This window comes from Mesoplodon densirostris, chromosome 10 (genome assembly GCF_025265405.1).
Source record: "Mesoplodon densirostris isolate mMesDen1 chromosome 10, mMesDen1 primary haplotype, whole genome shotgun sequence".
NCBI classification, from domain to species: Eukaryota; Metazoa; Chordata; class Mammalia; order Artiodactyla; family Ziphiidae; genus Mesoplodon; species Mesoplodon densirostris.
The window spans coordinates 52,677,919-52,698,854 of record NC_082670.1 but is presented as its reverse complement, the minus strand read 5'-3'; the positions used below and the strand labels follow the sequence as shown (position 1 = coordinate 52,698,854).

The 20,936-nt window shown below is 34.4% G+C and overlaps 1 protein-coding gene across 5 annotated transcripts in view; it reads left to right on the top strand.

Moving 5' to 3' along the window:
* The window catches only part of SLC4A7 (solute carrier family 4 member 7), a 125,769-nt gene that overhangs the window by 68,918 nt on the left and 35,915 nt on the right, over positions 1-20,936 (top strand). For 2 of the 5 annotated variants that reach the window (XM_060109340.1, XM_060109339.1), the window contains exons 6-13: positions 641-829; positions 3,348-3,716; positions 8,791-8,906; positions 10,818-10,975; positions 12,520-12,607; positions 14,253-14,399; positions 18,408-18,514; positions 20,603-20,777. In XM_060109340.1, coding sequence (XP_059965323.1) covers positions 641-829; positions 3,348-3,716; positions 8,791-8,906; positions 10,818-10,975; positions 12,520-12,607; positions 14,253-14,399; positions 18,408-18,514; positions 20,603-20,777 — 1,349 coding nt within the window. The remainder of the gene's footprint in view (positions 1-640; positions 830-3,347; positions 3,717-8,790; positions 8,907-10,817; positions 10,976-12,519; positions 12,608-14,252; positions 14,400-18,407; positions 18,515-20,602; positions 20,778-20,936) is intronic. The other 3 variants (XM_060109344.1, XM_060109341.1, XM_060109342.1) reach the window with 2 other exon arrangements.

Here is a 20,936-nt window from a genome sequence, read left to right as displayed (position 1 = left end):
TATAAAATGTCATTGCCATCAATCTCCCCATTTCCCACACCTCCCTCACAGCCTGATACAGTCATCTTTCTAAAACTTATTACTTCATATTTTATCTGTTCAGTTACTCACTGGTTTTTCTACCTCTGGATAAGTGAGAGCAGAAACTTGATCTGCTTAGTTAATTGCTGTATTCCCAACACATAATAGGTACTCAGTAAAATAGTTAATGATTGAATGAATGAGTACAGATATTCATCTACAGTTTTGGGGGAAAGTATGAGGTGAAGCACGAAAATACCTTCAATTCTTAGGAAGCCAATATTTGAATATCTATTTTAATAGAATTTATTGTATCATCAGTAAAGCACCTTCAACTATATAGGAAGGCTATTGGTGAATAACAGTAGCTTTTCAATAAATAATAGTATTTATTAAAATAAGGGTCTCTATTAATATGTTCATTTTTGTTGGATAATGTTCATATTTATCTTTATGCATCCATTATTCAATATTAGAAGAGAATGATACTTTCTAGAGCTATTTAAGAGTCTTATTTTTCTGGTAAGATTTCACTTAAGATTTATTCTGTGTTATAGTCATCCAAGTGTTAGTTTATTTAATAAAAATGATTGTTATCTATGTATTTTTCTTTGCCTAGATATGGTATTGGACAACATGATCGCCTCTGGCCAGTTGGATGAGTCCATAAGAGAGCATGTCAGAGAAGCCCTTCTGAAGAGGCACCATCATCAGAATGAGAAAAGGTTTACCAGCCGGATTCCCCTTGTTCGATCTTTTGCAGATATAGGCAAGAAACATTCTGACCCTCACTTGCTTGAAAGGAATGGTGAGATAAGTTGTGGCATTCAATTTTTGCTAACACGTCTACACTAATGGCATTCCAGTGTGTTACAATTAGCATTCAGGAAAAGAAACATATTTTTTCTAGATAATTACATAGGGCTATATCTTTTTAATTCTCTTTAAAATAATAATTTGTGCATTTAAAGATTTCATTTCTAAAATGTCTTTACAGCGTGACAGAATTATCTGTAGAAATTACTTAGATGAAAAAATTAACCATTTACTCTGTTAAAATGGGACATTTAAGTATTGGTAATATTTAAACACTACACTATACATAACCCTGAATTACTCTCCTTCTTGCTTTTTTGTTTCTGCTGAAGAATTCTTGTATATTTGATGAAAGAGCCATAAATTATTATCTATAAATTTAATCTTCTGAAAATTTTAAGTCTTGTTTTTGGGCCTTTAATATTAGATTTTTCCTAGAGATTTTTTTTTTTTTTCTCCTGGGTATACTTTACTTGCTGGGCACAAGCAAGTATTTTGGGGTTGGTCTGCTGATTTCACTGCTTTTTATTTACATAATTTGTGAAAGGTTTTTGTGCTTGTTCCTGTTTTATGCTAGGGATGATGCAGTTGATTTTTTCAAGCCATTGAGAATGGCACAGACCCACACACTGCTGCTCTCCCCTCTCATTCACGGTCTAGCATGGGTTATGTGGGACATGGGGAGAATGTGTTTTTGTAGCCATTTACCTCTGTCACTGTCTTAAGGCTGGCATGCTATCACTGGGGTTCTATTTTGGGTCTCAAAGATAGCTCTGATGACAGTGACTGGAATAATCCAGGTGCGAAGAATTGGAGCTGGTTTTGAGGGTCACTGCTGCCTCTAGTTGCTACCATTACCCAAGGCTTGTGGGAATTACAGTGAAGAGGAGTGGAGGATAGGCCACAAATCCTTCTGCTCATCTTTTCTGTCTCTGAAAAGAGTATGGCTTTTAACTGTTCTACGAGCACACAGTCACAGGTGGTAGGATTTAACATGTCTAAAGTTGACAGTACTTAGTCATCGTTTGCAGCTCTGTAAGATAATTAAGTCCATTTTCTTCTGAGCATTTGACCAATAAAACTCTTTTTAATCTATTTAAAATTGTGCCCTTCTATATTCAAGGAACCTTAAGAATGAAAGAAATCTCTTATGGACCTAAGTTCAATCTGAAAGCAAGCCATCTATGTCACGTCTTTTTTTCACCTTTCCATGTATTGCATATGCTCTACTGTAGTGAAGTGAATTTGTTTGCCTAGAGAGACCATATTAAATCTTTCTTCCCCATATGCAGTGGTTCCTGATTATTCTCCAATTGTCAGTTGATTCCTTTTAATCATAAGACAATGGCTATTTTCTTTTAGATGCCATTTTAGCATGGGCATTTTGTTATTTTGTTATATTATAGTTGTAATTTAACATTTTTTTCTGCATGTAGCTTATTTTTTAACTAAATGGTGGTGATTTATGGATTAAAAGCTCATATTTTTAATATTTCTGGGATCTCTTGAGCATGTAGCTTTGATTACTTAGATCATGTGGGGTTGTTACATTTCTCATGCTTTTCCTGAAAAAACAATGTTATTCCATTAAACCACACTTAATTAGAATAACCAAGTTTTTGAGGTATAACTATACCTGACCTTTTGAAATACTGTAGACTTAACTTCATCACTCTTGTTGGTAAGAAGTACTTTATTCTTAGCTAGTTAAGTTAAAGTTTGTATGTATTTGTTTTAATTTATCTGCTGCCTTAGAAATGGAAGCATATTTTAGGACATTTATTAATACCAGATAATGAGCTCAAGAATGTGTATCTTTTAAAATTGACGTTTCTCTTTTGAAGAAAAATTCCTATTACTTGTCTTATGTTTTTAAATTTTACTTGAGAGTGCTATCAGTAGGTGATGCCCTATTGACTTATTGATATCACCTTAAGTTAAGTTATTGATATCACCTTTAAGTTATTGATGCCTTATTGACATCACCTTTAAGTTAGGAATTATTAGACACCGTTAATGTGGACTTTTCTTATGAGAGAATATGTAGCAGTTTGGTGCAATGTAGATAAAATGCACTAAATATCAGTGCTGGTAAGTTTTGTTTTGGGTTTTATTTCTTAGATTATTTTTGTGTTATATTCTCATTTGCTGTTTATCATTTTTTTTAAGCAGCAGCTTTCCATTGATATTATTCTGTAATTTTAAAGCCACACTATTGGTCATTCTCATTACTAACAGACTATCGTCCCCGACCATCTATCATTAGCATTGTTTTTTATTTTTTGTTTTGATTTTTGGATGCACCTTCAGAGAACTAATTACAGTTTAAGCCATTTTTCAATGATTTTCTAATATTTAAAAATCTGATTGTCATACTAACCCTGATAGCATGAATTTGAAATATTGGATCTTTTTTAAATCTTGCAGTTTATGGTGTAAATTGATTTTTTGTGTCTCATTTGTCTTCTGCAGTGAACTTCATCACTTTTCATTTATTTGTTTTATCTCAGGGGAAGGCCTTTCAGCCCCCCGCCACTCTTTGCGAACAGGTCTGTCTGCCTCAAACCTTTCATTGAGAGGAGAATCACCTTTATCTCTTCTTCTCAGTCATCTTCTTCCTTCTTCGAGAGCTGGAACCCCTGCAGGCTCGAAGTGTACAACCCCAGTACCCACCCCTCAGAACAGTCCTCCTTCCAGCCCTAGGCTCAGTCGCCTGAACTCCAGAAGTTCCCAGGAGAGGCAGCTTCAGGCCCCAGAGCTACTGGTTTCACCTGCCAGTGACGATATTCCCACAGTAGTAATTCATCCGCCTGAGGAAGACTTAGAAGCACTGCAAGGCCAGGAGCAGAAGAATGAGGAAAATGTTGACATAACTTCAGGCAACTATTCAAAGTCCTCCATGTGTGGTGCTTTCTGCCTCTAGATCACTTGCACTTGGAATGCCTTTCAAGCACATAGCTTTAGCAGCATACATAGATAATGCTTATAATTTATTTTGACTTCTGCATGTTTTTTTCTTTATTGTATATTACAGAGAAGGATAGAATTATTAAAAATTTTAAGTTTTAAAAAGACTCCAAATAAGACTACACATAATTTTTTTTCAAAAATTTTCACTGAGATTTTACAGGTCAGTGCATTTGAATGGTTAAAAAAAATGTAGACATTTTTACAAGTAATCTTTTAATTTGCCATGATTAAAAAAATGGTGGCTCTTCTTGTGCATTTCATTCCATAAGGTGAATGAACACATGTTTTACATAAAGTAAAATGGGGTGATATGCCTTTTATCTACTATTTGGTGCTTTTGTTCAAGGAATGCTGTATGTTTTAACCTTCCTAACAAAAATAGAATTGAATGTTCTTTTTCTCATTTTGTCTCTGAGAAGATTGAGGTTCACTAATGACTGCCTGGGATCATCATTATTTCAAGACTAGTTTTATAATTTGGAATAGACTTTACTTGTCCTTTATTTAATGCCATATCTATTTTTAGTCCTAATTCACCTTGAAATTTTCAGGACTAGAGTTCCAATAGTTGTGGCTAGGATATATTTCTACGTGAATTAGAAAAATTATTTCTTAGTGGATAAAAGGTTTGTAACTCACTTAAGGGTTACTATATATTATTATAATTTTGGCTCTTCCTCTTATATATTAATTATATGTACATTTATACATATTTATCTTTCTGCTCAGCGGCCATGGCTTATGGGCCCAGCCGCTCTGCGGCACGCGGGATCCTCCCGGACTGGGGCACGAACCCGCATCCCCTGCATCGGCAGGCGGACTCTGAACCACTGCGCCACCAGGGAAGCCCTAAAGAAGTATTCTTTAGTGACTATGTTTTACTGACAGCTAAGCATCAACGTGACATATGAACACTAACTATAGTGGTTTTAATCACATAATTATTATCACATTTCTGCATAACACTGAATAATATATAACACTTCAATAGTAGCTTATAGTTAATAGCCTGTTTGATGTGTATAAAATTTTGTGTAAGTTGGGTGGGTATACCTATTTTCAGAAACTCAGGCTCAGCGAAGTTAAATAAATTCCCCTGGATCATACAGCTAGTAAGTGACAGTCCACGTCCTCTGACTAAACATCCTGTGTTCCTACCAGTATATGACCAACCAGCCTCTCCTTCTCTTTATTGGCTGTATCCAGACATACTAAGTACATTTAATCAAAGCTCATTGTAGGGGCTTCCCTGGTGGCGCAGTGGTTGGGAGTCCGCCTGCCGATGCAGGGGACACGGGTTCGTGCCCCGGTCTGGGAAGATCCCACATGCCGCAGAGCGGCTGGGCCCGTGAGCCGTGGCTGCTGAGCCTGCGCGTCTGGAGCCTGTGCTTTGCAACGGGAGAGGCCACAGCAATGAGAGGCCCACATACCGCAGGAAAAAAAAAAAAGCCCATTGTAGTTGCCAAAAAAAGATGATACTTTTAAAAGTTAAAAAATAGAAGTTTTGTGGTTAAATCATTGTAACATTAATTATGATAGTACTTATAGTAACCATTGTTTCATAGGTTGTCACACACAGTGATGTGTACTTTTCAAATATCATATTTCTAATTTGTCTAACAATTTGATGAGTTCATGTTATCGCTGTTTGTAAAATGAAGAAAATTAAGACTTAGAGATGTTAAGGTTATACTGTAAATGACCAGAGCAAGGAATTGAACACAGATCTACTTACAACAAAATCTATAGTATAGAATTTAATTGTAAATTTTAATACTTTGTGGAAAAGATAGAGTATTATATAATGAGGTAACTAAACAAAAGAAAAAAAATCTAGAAATAATTACTCAGAAATAATGAACATTCTTATTTTAATTAAAAAGGACTAGCAAGGTTTACTATTTTTCTTGAACAAAAATGACTTTAAAGTTACTTCCCCTTGCGTTTGTTTTTACCTATATCTGTCAGTAATACTGGACATTTCTTGTTTTACCAGTTTCAATGTTATTAATGATAAGGGACTATAAATTTTATATGGGAAGGAAGGGATGTACAGGTTCACAATGGCTTATTAGGTCATATTTTTAAGAGGATAAAAAGAGCAATTAACTGAAAATTGAGGGACACGATTAAATTATTTCCCCCTCTGCCATTAAGTATGCCATGAAATTTATTAGCCTTTCTGAAGAAAAGAAATTGGAACATAGGGAAAAGAGGGAATTTTTAAGGAAAAGGGAGAGCTCATAATTACTGTTTAAGAAGACATTTATAGGATGAATGTAATTACAATAGTAGGGGCAGCTCTATATTATTCCTTGCTTAGTTACCTTTGCTGCTTAGAGCAGCTGGAAACTCTGTAAGTTCTCCTGAAGTCTGATGAAGAAGGTGGCCTTGGCATCATTTTTGAGAGACTAATGTCATAGATTTTTGTGGCACGGAGTCATGATTTGTGAATACCTGTAGTAAAAAGAAAAAAAGAAAAAAAAGAAAGTGGTGTTTTCCATTAGTTATTTTTTGGAGAGTAATTACGTAAAAGACGTAACTCACTTTTAGTGTTTGTAACTGTCTTCTGACTCAGTGTTTCTCACTCTCGGCACAATTGACCTTTTGGTGTGGACACTTCTTTGTGGTGGGGGATGTCTTGTGCATTGTCGGATGTTGAGCAGCACCCTTGGCCTCCACTCACTAGCAGCCAGTACACTCCCTAGTGGTGATAACCAAAGATGTCTCTAGACATTGCCAGATGTCTCTGGTCGGGGGGGAGGGGCAGACTTTTCCCCAGATGAGAACCACTGCTCCAAATACTTCTACTTTCAAACTTTTAATGACAGAAAACTGATATCTTTGATTTCTGTTTCTCTAGGTAGCTTTGCTATTTTAAGAAAAAGAATGTAAAGGCACAATAATAGATTTACCAGGGTATGATTTTTAAATCCCAGTACTGATTGTATACATACTCATATTTGTTTTTTCTTTTGCTCAAAGCAAATAAATAAAGTCCTTCTGAGTTATCTGTGCTAATGATAGTTTTAATTTTGGGGAATTTACTCATTTAATTCTGAGCTCTAGGAATTTACTGTAGGAGCAGGAATACTTCCTTAACCTTTTGAGGAAATAGCTTTAACTTAGCTGAGAGTAGGAAGGATTGCATGGAGAAGGCGGTGGTGGAATCTCTAAGGTGTGCCTGGCATGCTGACTTTAACAGGTTTCAAGGTGACCTGGTAAGCCCATGACTTCACGTCATCTCTTCTGGCTTTGTCAGTATTGAGTTGTACGTTATTTCTTCTTCCCATTCTACTGTATCCTTGTTTTCCCCCAGAGCCTTCTCCGCATTCCACTCTTCTCCCAAAATCTGGTGGCTGGGACTGTTCTGGGAAGCTGTGCCTATGTTTTTTTTTTTTTGGTTACACATTTGCAGGTTGGATGCATTTAGTAGTTAGCAGTGTGTGTGTGTTGATGGTCATTGCAGTTGCTGCCAGGGCCTTAACGATACTCTTCATTTTCTTGTGTGGGAGTTGGTGGAAACCACTGAAAAATACTGGTTCACTTTTTTTTTCACTTGGGCATGTATTTTAATAAAGGAATGGACTCTATAATGGAAGTGTAGGGACAAAGTTCAAAGAAGAGGCTAAAATGGTGAAAAATTAGTTAAGTTTTAGGAAATAGTTTTTATTTCAGAATTGTTTAGTACTTCTAGGGAATGAGCACATGGCTAAGGGGATTGTGCATACTTTTTACACTGAGATTTTTGGGTCAGAGTGACATCCTAGCGTAGATATTTAACATAGAAGTGGGTATCACAAAGGTCTTCTTTCACTAAGTTTAAGCAGTAAACTCAAATGACTTAAGGTTACTAGTGTATGTTGTATTCTGTAAAAACGAAAACTCCCTTAGAGGCATTGAATATATCTGATATGCTTAAAATTTTGGAACTCAATTACTAATATTAACTTTAAAGTTTATAGGATCTAACTACAAACAGTTTAATTGAATTTCTGTGGGTCACTAGATTGTCTTGAGTGACAGAGTTAAAACTAAAAGTAAAGACTGTTGTAATTGTCTAGTGCATCTTCTCCTGTGATACTCAGTGTTTTGGGTAATATTAAATCTATATTCTTGAACTAGAAAGTCTTGGGTGTTTTGAAAAAATTAGATACGTTTAATGGTAGAAATCTATGTTAAGTACTTAAACATTTTTGAGATTTGAACTTTATGCAAAATTCGTAGTGGTAATGATTGGTCATATGCTACTGGGTGTTTTTATGTTATTGTGTGAATTGTTGCTGCTGAGTGTTACTTGAAATGAGTATACATAATGCATGAACATATATCTATCATTTGTAATACAAACAAGCTAATTTAATAGAACGTGTACCTAAAATAGTAAAAACATTACTATTATGTTTTAACATATTTCTTAGGAATAATGACAGTAGGCAGCACATAAATTTTACACAAGAGAATGAAAATTCTTGAGGAAACTGTTAAGATTAGGGATGATTATGGCGAAATTAGTGTACATTTAGTTGACGTAGCTCTTAACATTTTCTGAGTTACATTTAGGTTTTATCAGAAATTTTATATTGTTATTGATATAAGTGTGCTAGACATCATTAAGCTAACTTAATGATGTGGACTTCACAAGTCTATTGGATACATTGAAAATGGATGCCCTAAGTATTTCTAGTGGTGATCAGACCCAGGTCTTCCACCTTCTACTCACTTTTTCTCTTTTTGCAAAAGGCCACCATTTTTGTAAATGCCAATTATATTATTTAAAATGTTAAAATATATAGCTTCATTATTGCTTAAAATGTTAATCTACTCTTGCTGGTATGGTACTAACACTTGGCACTTTTTTTTTTTTTTTTTACCTAGCACATTTGCTTTTAATAAACCATCACTTTCAGGATATGAGTAGATTCAGGTTACAAAGTGAATTTTCTCCTTACTAGTTTGGAATTTGTTTGTTCTTAAATACAGGTATTTTGGCCTCTCCACAGTCTGCACCTGGGAACTTGGACAATAGTAAAAGTGGAGAAATTAAAGGTAATGGAAGTGGAGGAAGCAGAGAAAATAGTACTGTTGACTTCAGCAAGGTAATTCTGTTACTAACTATACATTTTCATAGTCATTTTTACTGAGAAAATTGTAGCAATGTGGCTTTATTAACATTGATTATAATAATTTTTTAATAACTGGTGCCTATAAACCTGCATGTGATGCTTGTGATATGTTAATTTATGATCAGAAATTGTGAGAAAGGTAACAGTCTCATAGCACTTGAATAACGTTATATTTTACTAGTGTTAGAAATTCTGAAAAAAGAATATATGAATAATATGGTATTTTCATCTATACCTACCCATAGATATCATGAAACTTCAGTACCTTTTGAATTACAGTCGTTTGTTCTGGAGCTACCACCACTAGAAAGATTAATTCTGGTAATGATGTTATAGCAGTAATGATTCAGCTTTTTCTCGGCTGTAATGTGATCCCAGAATTATTGTCTTATGGTGTCAGTACTTTCTGGAATGTCACTGGGAAACATTGGTGCTTCCCCATGGGTAGGTAAAGGTAAAGGCATGGATTTAAAAACAATTCACCTATCTCAACTATGATTTTTAATTGTGGTAGATGAGTATTTAAATGAAATATTAAAAGAACTTATTTCAAAAGAACAGGACAAAAAACTACAAGTTCAAATTACGATTGAATTTAAAGCATACTTTGTGAGTACTGCCTCTGAATAATTGATCCCCTGTGGCCATTGTAAATTTTTTTATTGGTATTTACTATAGGATACAATGTCAGACTTTTAATTAAATGTGATTATTTCAAGTAAGATTCATTTTTTAAGCCTTTGTTTTATGATGCAAATTCTATAAATCACATTTTGCAGAAAAGGCATTTAAATGATGATTTGCGGTATAGCTTTGCTAAGCTTCATGCTCTAAAATTATAAAAAGCTTTGCCAAAAAAAAGCCTTGCTTATGGGACGTTATACTGTTCTAAGTCAATCACATTTTTACTGGTGCTCCAATTATTTCAGATGAGTGTAAAGTGTTCAGTAACTAAATTGCAACGAATAAATTACTATAGTTTACGTTATAGATCTCCTCTAGACATGGCAGATGCCATTTACTTTTGTTCCTCTGTCACAGTTTTCCTTTTTTTACTTGGTCTGTCCTTGTGTACACCTCCTTATCTCCTGTTGGGCAGGAGTCTGCCTCCTGGCACTGTAGTTGTGGCACACTGGGTGTGGGACTCAAGAGGCCCGCTGTAAGTGCTGGTTTTATTTTAATAGATAGCCCTGTAAGTGGTTGTTTAGTGCCTTGTGTGAAACTGCGTATAAACGAAGAAGTTGCCATACTTTGATATTATGCTTGTAACCTTTTCTTTGTAATTATACACAGACAACTGAATGTGATTATATAGCACTACCATATATCTATACCAATTATGGCTATTTTAGTTTTAAATAAACATAATTTTCCCACTTAATGAAAATACTGGGGGATGCCCAGAGTTCTTTAAAATAGAAAGGACTTATAAAAATACATAAAATATAAAGGAACCAATTGATTTCTAAGATTAAACAATAGATAATAATTAAATGAATATTTTTTAGCACTGTGTATAATTTCATGGACCACTGTTAGCTTGTGAACTATATTTTTGTCTTTAATAGTTTTTAATGAATACTGCTATATTCATTGAAAATTTCCTCTAGTTTGTATGTTTGGTAATTTAGATATCTGAAGTAGTAAAGATTATGACAGTAAAACAGTTGGGAGTATTGTTTGGTAGATGTGTTTTGCTTGCTTTTTTGTATTTGTCTACTTCATTCTTTGTATTTGTGAGAATTTTGGCATTTTTACATCCTTTAGATCACCAGTTTTGATTAGCAAATAGTAGTCTTAAAAGCATCTTTTCTTTCCTATTTCCCTCTGGTCTTATTAATACCATGCACACTTTATTTTTAATTATTATTTATTTGTCACTAGGTTGATATGAATTTCATGAGAAAAATTCCTTCGGGAGCTGAGGCATCCAATGTTCTGGTGGGAGAAGTGGATTTTTTGGAAAGACCTATAATTGCGTTTGTGAGACTGGCTCCTGCTGTTCTTCTCTCAGGGCTGACCGAGGTCCCTGTTCCTACAAGGTAAAGAGAGGGTTAATTCCAACTAACATTCTCCCAGAATGTCCAAAATCTAAAAAATTTTATTCACTGAAGGAACATGTTGCTTTATGCAGCATAGCACAGGGAGATCGGCTCGGTGCTTTGGAATGACCTAGTGGGGTGGGATAGGAAGGATGGGAGGGAGGCTTAAGAGGGAGGGGATATGGGGACATGTGTATGCATGTGGCTGATTTGCTTTGTTGTGCAACAGAAACTAACATGGTATTGTGAAGCAATTATACTCCGATAAAGATCTGTTAAAAAATTGATAAATTAAAAAACTCAAATTATAAATTAAAAAAAATACATTGGATTTATATTTTTACAAGAAGTTCGGTATCTTGGGAGCTTTGGTTTAAAAAACAGTTCATCATTTTAGACATAGTATGTATGTTCTGTGCAGGCACTGAAGTCAGAGAGAATGGAATTGAATCCTTGCTCTGCCACTTTTTGTGGGATGGTAGCAGTACCTCACAGGGTTGATTAAATGTAATAATGCCTCTGAATTAGGCAAAATGCTTTGTTCTGACCTGATCAAATCTTCTGTTCAGTATACATTATAAGTAAAAATTAAAATGGGGGTCATATCCTTAAGAATTAGCAAGTTGTGTTATAAAGGGTTATCAATTTGTTAGCTACTGATTGTATAAACTTAATTACAAATGAGAATAATTAAAAATATGTTTTTTCTTATTCATATAATAGTAAATAAGAAGAATTAATTGCAACTTGATTGAAATACATGTGCCAGTTCTTAATAAGCTTTACTGAATTGCATTAACGGTATAGTATTAAGATAAATGAGAAGAATAATTTCATAGATTCACATTTAAAATATTATAAAGCAGGAAGATGAATACTTCCAGTTTGGATTATTGTGAATATTAATATTTTACTGTAGTGTGAACAATGATATAACTAAGTAGGAAGTTAAATAATTTTTATTTAGTCACTATAAATAAATTAAAATCAAATAATAAGAGGTTTGATGTTAAATTTGGAGTCGTAAATAAAAATGCTTTTCCTTCCAAAGGGATTAGTCCCTTATTTACCACATTAGTGTCTTTGTCCAGACTGTAGTTTGAGGGATTATGGATTTCTTGTGCATACTTTTAGCTATATTATTAAGCCAAAGTAAATACTTAAATGGGATTAGTATTCACTTTATTTACTAATTTACTTCTTTTCATCAGTACAGACCAGAAAAAATTGGTTACTCAAAATTCAAAAGGATATAGAAGATGGGAACTTTTAATGTAAAACACCAATTCCCTAAGTACTTTTTTACTCTAAGGAAGATGAAAAGTAATAACTTGGTAGAAACTTATTTATGAATGCCTTTCTTAGTTTTGTGATCTGTTTTCATCTGAATAGAGTTCCATCCTCTTTTCAGCCATTGGTGTGTGAGGACGGAAAAGAGGTCTGAGTGTTGTTTCTGTGTTTACATTTGAATGATTTCTTTATGATTCCTAGATTTATGTGTGTATGTTGTTTATGTTTAAATCTGTGTTTTCATGTTTCCTTAGGTTTTTGTTTCTGTTATTGGGTCCTGCAGGCAAGGCGCCGCAGTACCATGAAATTGGAAGATCAATAGCCACCCTCATGACGGATGAGGTAATTAAAATGCCCTTTGACATGGACACTGATTAAAAAGCATATAATGCATATTAAATTATAGTTCTCCTTTCATAGTGAAGCTTAGAAAATTGTCCTTGTTTGTCTTTACTATTTTATCTCATATTCACTATTTGCCTTTTGCAAGGTCTTTAGGACCTTTCTGTCAGGGATCAGTGGATACTGTTTGGTTTCCTCCCTCCCCCACAAGTTGAAATTATTGACCATCTTCTTGACATTTTGAAATTTTCTTCATCCTGCATTTCAGGATATTGGTTCTTTGGGAAAACACACAGGACTTTGTGTTTTCCCCTTTTTTCTCTATAATTTCTTGGTTTTGCAGACTTCATCTTTGACCATGGCCTGTATTGATCAGGACTTTGTCTCTTTGGGAGAGAGCTTTATAGTCGGGTACTTGTTAGACATCTCTGCTTTGTGTCCCTAAGGCATCTGAAACCCCACATGTCTGAACTGACCTCCTTTCTCTGTTCTGTCTCAGTCAGCAACAGATTTTATTGATTTTACCTTTTCTGTGTATTTTGCATTTAGTCTACCATCTCCTTTCCACCTGCACCATCACTTCTCCCTCCAGCTTAGACTCTCTTACCTTCTTTTCTTTGGTGACAAAAGTGGATCATATGGGCCTTTCTCTTATCGTATTTTCCTCTGTACTATCAGTAATATGCAGATTTGAATAAATCATTTCCTTGATCCAGATGTATCAATGACATCCTATTGTATATTTGTTTAAATTTAAACTCTTTACTGTTGTCTTAATAGGGTCTGCCTAATCTAGCCTCTGTATGCTTTTTTTAAATTTTTTTCGAAATTTACATGCTATGACTGACTAGTCACCTTTTCTCTACCACTTGCTCTGTCCACAACAGCTTCCTTTTTGTTCTTCAGATGTGCTATGCTCACTGCTGCCCCTGGACATTGCTGCTCTTCCCTTTGCCTGAGTGCTCACTCTACCACCTCCACCCCACCCTATGCATGCCTTTGTCCCTCATTTCAGACAGATTCCTCCTGTAGTGTTTCCTCCTCTAAGAGACCTTCCTTGGCCACCCAATTCTTCCACATCAGCTTCCCTTCCTTTACCCTGCTTTATTTTTATAGACACATTTATTATTACCTGCAGTTGTGTATTTATGTAATTACCTGTTTCACTGTCTTTCCCCCTGAGTTCTTGAGTGTAGGGACTTTGCCATATCTGTGTCCACAGTGCTCAGAATTGTGCCTGCCAAATAGTAGGCACCCAGTAAATATAAATGATCAAATTAGTTATTTAAGTAAGATTGTTAGCATACCCATGACTATTCCTTTAGGATAAATGACATTAAAATATCATAAAAGTGGAATGACGCACCTACAGTATTATTTTATTCTGTATTTATTATTTCCCAAGTAAAATACTCTCTTTTTAAAAATTGTTGTATATTAACACATCACTGGTTTCTTTTGTTGTTACTATTAATTCATCTGGTAATACTAATAGTGGGTTATTTTTTGAAGTTATTAGCGAGAGTGGGAACAAGAGTTAAGGTAATTATGTAGACTTAGTTATGATATCTAAAGTGGATTACTATGCGTAGAATTTTCTTTCAGCTTTACAATCCTTTTACTCAATATGTATATTTTTCTTTAGATTTTTCATGATGTAGCTTATAAAGCAAAAGACAGAAATGACCTCCTATCTGGAATTGATGAATTTTTAGACCAAGTGACTGTCCTACCTCCAGGAGAGTGGGACCCTTCCATACGCATAGAGCCGCCGAAGAGCGTTCCTTCTCAGGTGAGAATCCACACAGTACTTCTTGGAGTTACTTTTTTTTTTATTAAACATTTTTCAAATAGTTTATACATTTACAAAACTCAAAACTATATGAAGAACTACACTCAGAGAAGTTGTTCCCCACTGTGTCCCGTTTGCCTTCTTACCTCTGTCCCCACCTCCTGTGGGTCACCATTTGTTACTAGTTTTTTGTTATCCTTCCAGTTTTTATTTAGTACAGGGAAATATGAACATATAGTCTTGTTCTCTCCTCTCTAACCAGAAGTTAACATCCTATTTGTAGTGTTCTGCACCTTGCTTTTCTCATGTAACAATATTTCCTGGGGATCTGATCATAAGAAATCATAGAAATACTCCTTCTTCCTTTTCTCACAGCTGTGTTTTATTCCAGTATGGATGTACCATAGTTTGTCCTGTTTCTGGTGCAGGTTGTTTTCAGTCTTTTGCTATTACAAACCATATCATAGTGTTCATATTGCCATTTTAGTCTTGTGCAGATGTGTCTGTCTGTAGGATGGATTCATGGGAATAAGATTGCTGGCTCACATGGGAATTTATTTATAATTTTAGCAGATATTACCAGAATCTCCTCTTATCAGGTTGAACTGTTGTAGACTCATTTTGGTGATGAATGAGAATGCCTGTTTCCCTACAGCCTCACTAGCACAGTGTGTTGTCAAACTTTTGGATATTTGTCAGTCTGATAGGTATCATTATCTTACTATATCTGGTATTTTAATGTGGTTTTAATTTGCATTTCTGTAATTAGTGAAGTTAAATATTCCTGAATATTTTTTGCTCATCGCCCTCCATCACTTTTTTTTAACATTTAAATCATTCGTTGATCCTTTTGAATTTATCATGACGTATTATATAGAGAATGCATGCAATTTGTCTTTTTTCTAAATTGCGGCCTGGTTGTCCCTATTTATTAAAAACTTAAGCATTTCTCCACCTGATTGGTGATGTTCTCTTTATCATTTATTAAATTTCCATATGCATTCAGGTCTGTTTCTGGAAATTCTTTTCCAGTGGTCTGTCTATTCGTGGACCAATTTCACACTTTAATTTCTGAGGCTTTTTGTTATATTTAATATCTGGTAGGTCTGCATTCATTCTCAACCTCTCTCTTACTCTTGTTTTTCTGAATTTTCTTGGCCATCTTTGTGTATTTATTTTTCACATAAGCTTTAAAATCAGCTTTTTACTTACAGAAATAAAATGTGATTTTTAAAAAATTGTGATGGAAATTAAATTTCTAAATGAACTGAGAGAAGGTTGACATCTTTATAATATTGATTCTATTCAAGAACATGGTACATCTTTCCCCAGTTGTTTTCCTATTTCAAGTCACTTTTTGTGTCCTTAAAGAATATTATAAAGTTCTCCTTATCTGTGCCTTACACGCTTCTTGGTGAGTATATTCATAAGTATTTTATCTTTGTTTCTATTATAAATGAGGTCTTTGTTCCATTATATCATCTGCTTGTTGCTTTATATATATATATATGTATGTACACACACACACACATATATATATATTTATGAAGGCTATTGGTTATTGTATATTTCTTTTGTATCCTGCTACCTTTCTTAGGCTTTTATTGTATGTAGTAGTTTTTTAGTCATGTAATCTGCAATAAGAGATAATTTTATCCCTTATTTTCTAATTCTTATACCTCTAACAAGTTTTCTGCTAATTGTATTGATTAAAATCTCTAATAGTTTTAAGTAGTAGTTGACTTTAAAGGTCATTTCTTAATTTATTCCTAATTGTAGTCCATATCCCTAGTGTTTCTCTCATTAAGTTACTGTCTTTGGTGCCAAAGTACACATTTTATCATGTTAAGAAAGTACCCTAATTTCTGTTTTATTGAAATTTTTAATATAAGTGAATGTTGAATTTTGTCAAAGGGCTTTTTAGCATCTCTGGAGATGATCATATAAATTTTATTTATCAGTTATCATGGTAAATCTTTAATTTGAAAACACTTTTGCATTGTTGGAATAAGCCAGCTTGGGCTTTAAAGTGCCTGTAGTCTTTGTCTAATGTTTTATTTAAGTTGTTTCCATCCTCTGTAAGTAGATTGGTATATAGATTTTTGTTCAGTCTTCACGTTTTGGTATCATCATTATACTTGTTTCATAAAAACAAATTTGTAAGTTTTCCTTTTTCTGTGTTCTTTAAACCTTAAGTGGTTTGGAATAATTTCGTTCTGAAAGTTTGAAAGACTTCTTTATTAAAATTTTCTGAACTTGACTCTTGTGTCGTAGACTTCAACAACCTGCTTATTTCTTCTGTGGAAATTGGTTTGTGTAAACTTTCTCTTTTTTCTGGAGTCAGTTTTGGTAAACTGTATACCGTAGAAAATTACCTATTTTCTGGTGTCAATTTTGGGAAATTATGTTTTTTGGTATATTACCCATTTCATCAAAATTTTTCATTTATTTGCAGAAGGTTGTGTTGTGCAGTCTGTCTCTTTGTACATATATATATATATATTTCTTATATATATGTAAAATTTATGAAGTTGCCTCCTTGTCGTATCTTTGGTTGTATATTAGCTAATGGTTATCATATTTTCCCAGTAGAGCAGCTTTTAAAATTTATTTGTTCTCCTTTTTAGAAAAGTATATTGTGTTTTGTAACTCGATTTCTGCTTTTAGCTGCTTTATTTTATTCCTTTCACCTTCCTTCAAAGATTTTTTTCACATTTCCTGAATTAAATGCTTAATACACTTATTTTTATTCTTCCAATTTTCTTAATATAAGTGCTTCATTTTCTTGAATGAAGCTTTTGCTGTATCCCATAGATTGTGGTATATAGTATTTTTCTTGAGATTTGTTTTCTAGGAATTCTGTAATTTTGTTTTCTCTTTCCCCTTTGAGCTATGATGTAAGTTAGTTTTAATTTTGATATTTTCAAATGGTAATCTTATGATTATAGATAAGTTATGCTGCTCTATAAATACTGAATATGTGAACCAGGGAGTTTGTCTGTAGTTGAGCCAGAGTCTTTGATCCAGGGGACCTCCTGGGATAAACACCACCCCCAATCCCGTCTTTTTCTTTCTCCTCTTCCCTCTCCCTTTCTCTTTGGTCTCCTCTGTCTCCCTCTAGCGGTCTCCCACCCACCCCAACCCAAACCCCACCACCCCCACCGCCACCCCGCCACCCCGCACGCACACGTGTGCACACACACACACTTTTTTTAGTCCAGCAACCTCTGACCTTTGGAGGTAACAAATTAAAAGCTCACTCTGGTGAGGAGGAGGAGATCTTTTATCACGAGAATAGTACTCTTGAATTTGTAATAAAACTTAAGTGGAACTTGATTTTTTTTTTTTGGTGGTACGCAAGCCTCTCACTGTTGTGGCCTCTCCCGTTGCGGAGCACAGGCTCCGGACGCGCAGGTTCAGTGGCCATGGCTCACGGACCCAGCCGCCCCGTGGCATGTGGGATCTTCCTGTACCAGGGCACGAACCCGTGTCCCCTGCATCGGCAGGCAGACTCTCAATCACTGCGCCATGGAAATTGATTTTTATGAAAATTTGTTTAATAACTCTTGTGCTACTTATGTCTTAAGGGAAGTATTTTAAAAAGAAAAAAAAAATGGCATTTACTCTTAATGTAAAATATATTTTTTCTATAGTTAACATGAGTAAGATTTAAAAAAATTCTAGTTGGAGAGATGCCTTTATTGGATATTTTTGCTTCTGTTGCTGAGTAGTAATTTGAAATGGTGTGTGTGGGTGTTTTATAGTATATCTGATATTAGAATATAAAGCAGAAAAAAACAATATAAATTCGAAATATAATAGAGACAAATTTTAGATTCTATTTCAAAGTGCATTTTCTTTAAAGTGGAAGTTTACATTAGGAAGCATTTTTTCTAGGAGTACTGGTTAGATATATAATCAGTATGAGATCTCACGTTCCCTCTAACTGAAGATGCCTTCTCAGCTTCCTTAAAACAATTCTGAAAATGTGTTTTTTGTGAAATGCAGGAAAAGAGAAAGATTCCTGTATTTCCCAATGGATCTGCCCCCAGCTCGGGTGAGACCCCTAAGGAGGCCCCACATCATGCTGGGCCTGAGCTACAGAGGACTGGACGGTGGGTACAGATACTGATACAGTGTGGGTGTCTTTTAGGGGCTAGAGATTGATTTGATGGAAAAGGCATAAGCATTCTTTTTCTTTGTAAATATTTGGAAAATAATTTTGTACAGTATTTTTTCCATATTTTAAAAAATGTGTATTATTTTATAGGTATATAATGTTAAGGATAGTTTACTAGACTATATTGGGTTCTGTATACCAGGATTTAATTTAAAATGAAAATATTATGCAGCATATGTTAAGAATATTGTAGTTCTATAGTAGGTTAATTTAACTCCCTGTACAGAAGGTTCTTGAGGAAAGTGTGGTGTCCTATTGCCATTCTCATATGAAGTTAGAGAATTATGGGAACAGAGAGGAATTGTAACCAGTGTGTCATGTGTGTGCATAGATGTAAAACTCTTCCATGAGCAGTACATCATGAGGTAATGTAAAATTCGACAGACAAGCATAATTAAACCGTAGTAATAGTCTCTGGAAACCTAGTTGGAAAAATTGTTGCAGAAGTTAATTTTTGGAATAAAGAATAGAAATATTACCAGGTGCAAACATTGTCTTAAAATATTTTGTAGAGGTAGAAAATGATATGGTATTACCATTGTGTAGAAAAAAGCATGTGGATGTTGATACTGTTTTATCCATTGGTGGTCCCTATAGAACTAAAGATCTTGAAGCTTAAATATTTGTTTAAAAAACCAGGATAGCTTATACAGGATATCTTAATCCATGGACTAATATAGTAGCCTCTGAGTATAATAGAGTAAGACTCTGTTCCCATGTGAAAGGTGCTCATTTAAGTTATTATTATTATTACTTCTTCAGACTTAAAACTGAGGTAGGGTTAGTCACTGAGAAGTACCAAGCCAGACCCCCAGTGATCTCGTGTTACCCGAGAGTCTCATATAAATGATTGATTTGATGATATACTTTCATTTTCTAGATTATCATTGGCACCTTTTTTATTGCAAGTTGGCACATTTTTTTACAGTTTTCTCAGTCCCCTTGCTGTCATATTATTTATAGGATAACTTCTTCCAGGTGTCAATGTATGTTTAGGCTTTATTTCAATATTAACTTTGGAAAAAGCTAGAATGGTAAAGCTTGAAACATCTAAAGCATTTGAAAGCATAAGATTAATTTGTTTGGTGTATTTTTCTGCAGTAGGGATTTGAATGATATGAGTCACAAAATCTTTTTAAATTACTGATTTGTCACCGGTATTTATTGAGTACCTACTATTTCCCAGGCAGTGTTCTAGACACTGGAGATAATGGCAGTGAATAAGAAAAGGTCCTTGCCCCTCACAGAGCTTATATTGTAGTGGAATGCTTTCAAGTTAGATGTATCCAAAAGTCTGATTTTAAAAAACACTAAAATGATAAGTCATTGAAATGATTTGATATGCAAATATAGATTTTAAATTTACTAACTAAAACCTCTTAGTTTTATTAATATGCACACTGGTTTGACTACATATACAGTAAATTACATACACTGAAATAGTTTTTAGGCTTTTTTTCTAGACCAGAAGTATTTATGTGTTTGAAGTACTAAAATTTTAAAACTAAAATTATTTAATTCACTACTGAGTGGGCCTGAGCATACTACATTCATATTAAAGGGTATTTGGGGACTTATGATTATATTATAATTGCATTCCTGGTATTTCTGGTACTTGCCTTTAAGATTTATAATATAAATAATGATTAATAGCATTGCTTATGCACATTTTCATGAATGGGTTGTTAGGTTTTATTTATTTTTATTATGTATTTCTTTGCACATTTGTGTTTGATATTTATTGCATTTACTCATATAGTCATTTGCCTGTAGTCTTTTCAGCATATAGTCCATATGATACAGATGTTTGTGTCTTTTAACTTAGTGAGGTCTGCCTTTCCACTATCAGTGGATTAGATTAAATGAGTTTGTCTTCTATAATTTATACCATTATTTAAATAGGATATTGATTTTTGTTGACAAAACGCTAGGCACCAGCAGTTTTATGTAGCCCATAGTTTTAGTTTGAACTAGCCAGAATCCTCTAGTGTACAGTTTGACGAGTTTCATCTCACCTATTTAGGCTTTTTGGTGGTTTGATACTTGACATCAAAAGGAAAGCACCTTTTTTCTTGAGTGACTTCAAGGATGCATTAAGTCTGCAGTGCCTGGCCTCGATTCTTTTCCTATACTGTGCCTGTATGTCTCCTGTAATCACTTTTGGAGGGCTGCTTGGAGAAGCTACAGAAGGCAGAATAGTGAGTACAAAGATTGGTAGTGGCCAGGCTCTTAGCTCTTCAGAGGCAAGTGTCTGTGTGCATTTGTCTCACTATACATACTTTTATTTGAAGAGTCTACCCACAGCATGATTAACCTGTCCCAAAGCAGACTTCCCCCAAAGGTAATTGCAATGGAAA